This window comes from Ceratina calcarata, unplaced genomic scaffold (genome assembly GCF_001652005.2).
Source record: "Ceratina calcarata isolate Rehan_Ccalc_2016 unplaced genomic scaffold, ASM165200v1 scaffold328.2, whole genome shotgun sequence".
NCBI classification, from domain to species: domain Eukaryota; kingdom Metazoa; phylum Arthropoda; class Insecta; order Hymenoptera; family Apidae; genus Ceratina; species Ceratina calcarata.
In genome coordinates, this window is record NW_017155517.1 from 45161 (window position 1) to 46279 (window position 1119).

Below are 1119 nucleotides of genomic sequence, written 5' to 3' on the forward strand. Positions count from 1 at the left end.
TTTTTTTAGTATGCAAACACAGTGTACGTATCACGGAGTCACGCGAGGTCGCGTGGTAATTTCCCACGAGCGCTGCCGCCGAGGGATTCGTACGTAATTATGTATGTATGCATGTATATACATAATAATTCGTGGTGAGTCGTTGTTGTACTGTACGCGAAGAGAAAGAAAGGGAAAGAACTGTGTATGTAACGATATCCAAGAGAACGTCGCTTCGCGTGGTACCGAAAGGGAGACCCGACGAGGAGCCCCGTTCGGTTATCCACGCTCGATCTTTCCTCGTTTTCTTCCGTACTCGAATAGTAGTGAAAATGGATGGTCGAAGAAATGGAAGAACGACGAGAAAGAAAAATATGACGAATCGAGGCAATAGGAGCGTCGAGCTTACCCGTGGGAAGGTGAAACCTGAGCCTCGCGCGGACGCGCCATTTTGCTGAACGATTTCGACGCGGTTTTTGGCTACGGGGGTCGAAATCGCGTGGCGATCGCAACGGCGTTCGCGGGTAGCTCGAACGAATGGAAGGGCCGAGGAGGAAAGGAGAATAGATCGGGAAGAAAAGGAAGAAGACGGATACCAAAGTCGAAGATATCGGGCTTCAGGATAGACGTCAAAAGTGTCGTACGCATTTCGCTCCGGTTCGGTGATGCTCCGATTCCCGATGTTCTCTCGCGATGCACGGGGTAACGTCGGATACGTAAACACGAATCCTGACTTTACTCTGGTTTTAGTCGATGCCACTGTACGATCGTTTGCCGCGGCTTCGTGATCATGTCTTGCCAGTGTTTCGTTTCGCTCGCCCCGCTCCCGTTCTTCCCTGAAATTCGTACCATTTATTAACACTAGAAAGACTGAAACTTAGTATATATCTATATTGCCCAAAACCAGACAAAATGACTGCATTGTGAAAGAATAATGTGTAAAGAAATTTGTCTAAAATTAATTTTTAATATTTTTTATATTATTTACAGTCATATAACAAGTTATTAGTAAATGTTAACAATAAAAAAAAATTTACTTCACTTGGGAAAAAAAATAATTTATGCATTATTATTTGTACATTTGCCCAAAAGCAGTCAAAATTACTTCCTTGGGCAATCTAGTGTTAATCACTACAATGT

General features: G+C 43.8%; 1 protein-coding gene across 27 annotated transcripts in view; it reads right to left on the bottom strand.

The window, feature by feature from the left end:
* Syt7 (Synaptotagmin 7) overlaps positions 1-1119 on the bottom strand; it is a 39449-nt gene continuing 38330 nt past the window's right edge. For all 27 annotated transcript variants that reach the window (XM_026813363.1, XM_018024238.2, XM_018024236.2 and 24 more), the window contains one exon: positions 1-815. In XM_026813363.1, the coding sequence (XP_026669164.1) occupies positions 715-815 (101 nt within the window). In that variant the 3' untranslated portion in view covers positions 1-714. The remainder of the gene's footprint in view (positions 816-1119) is intronic.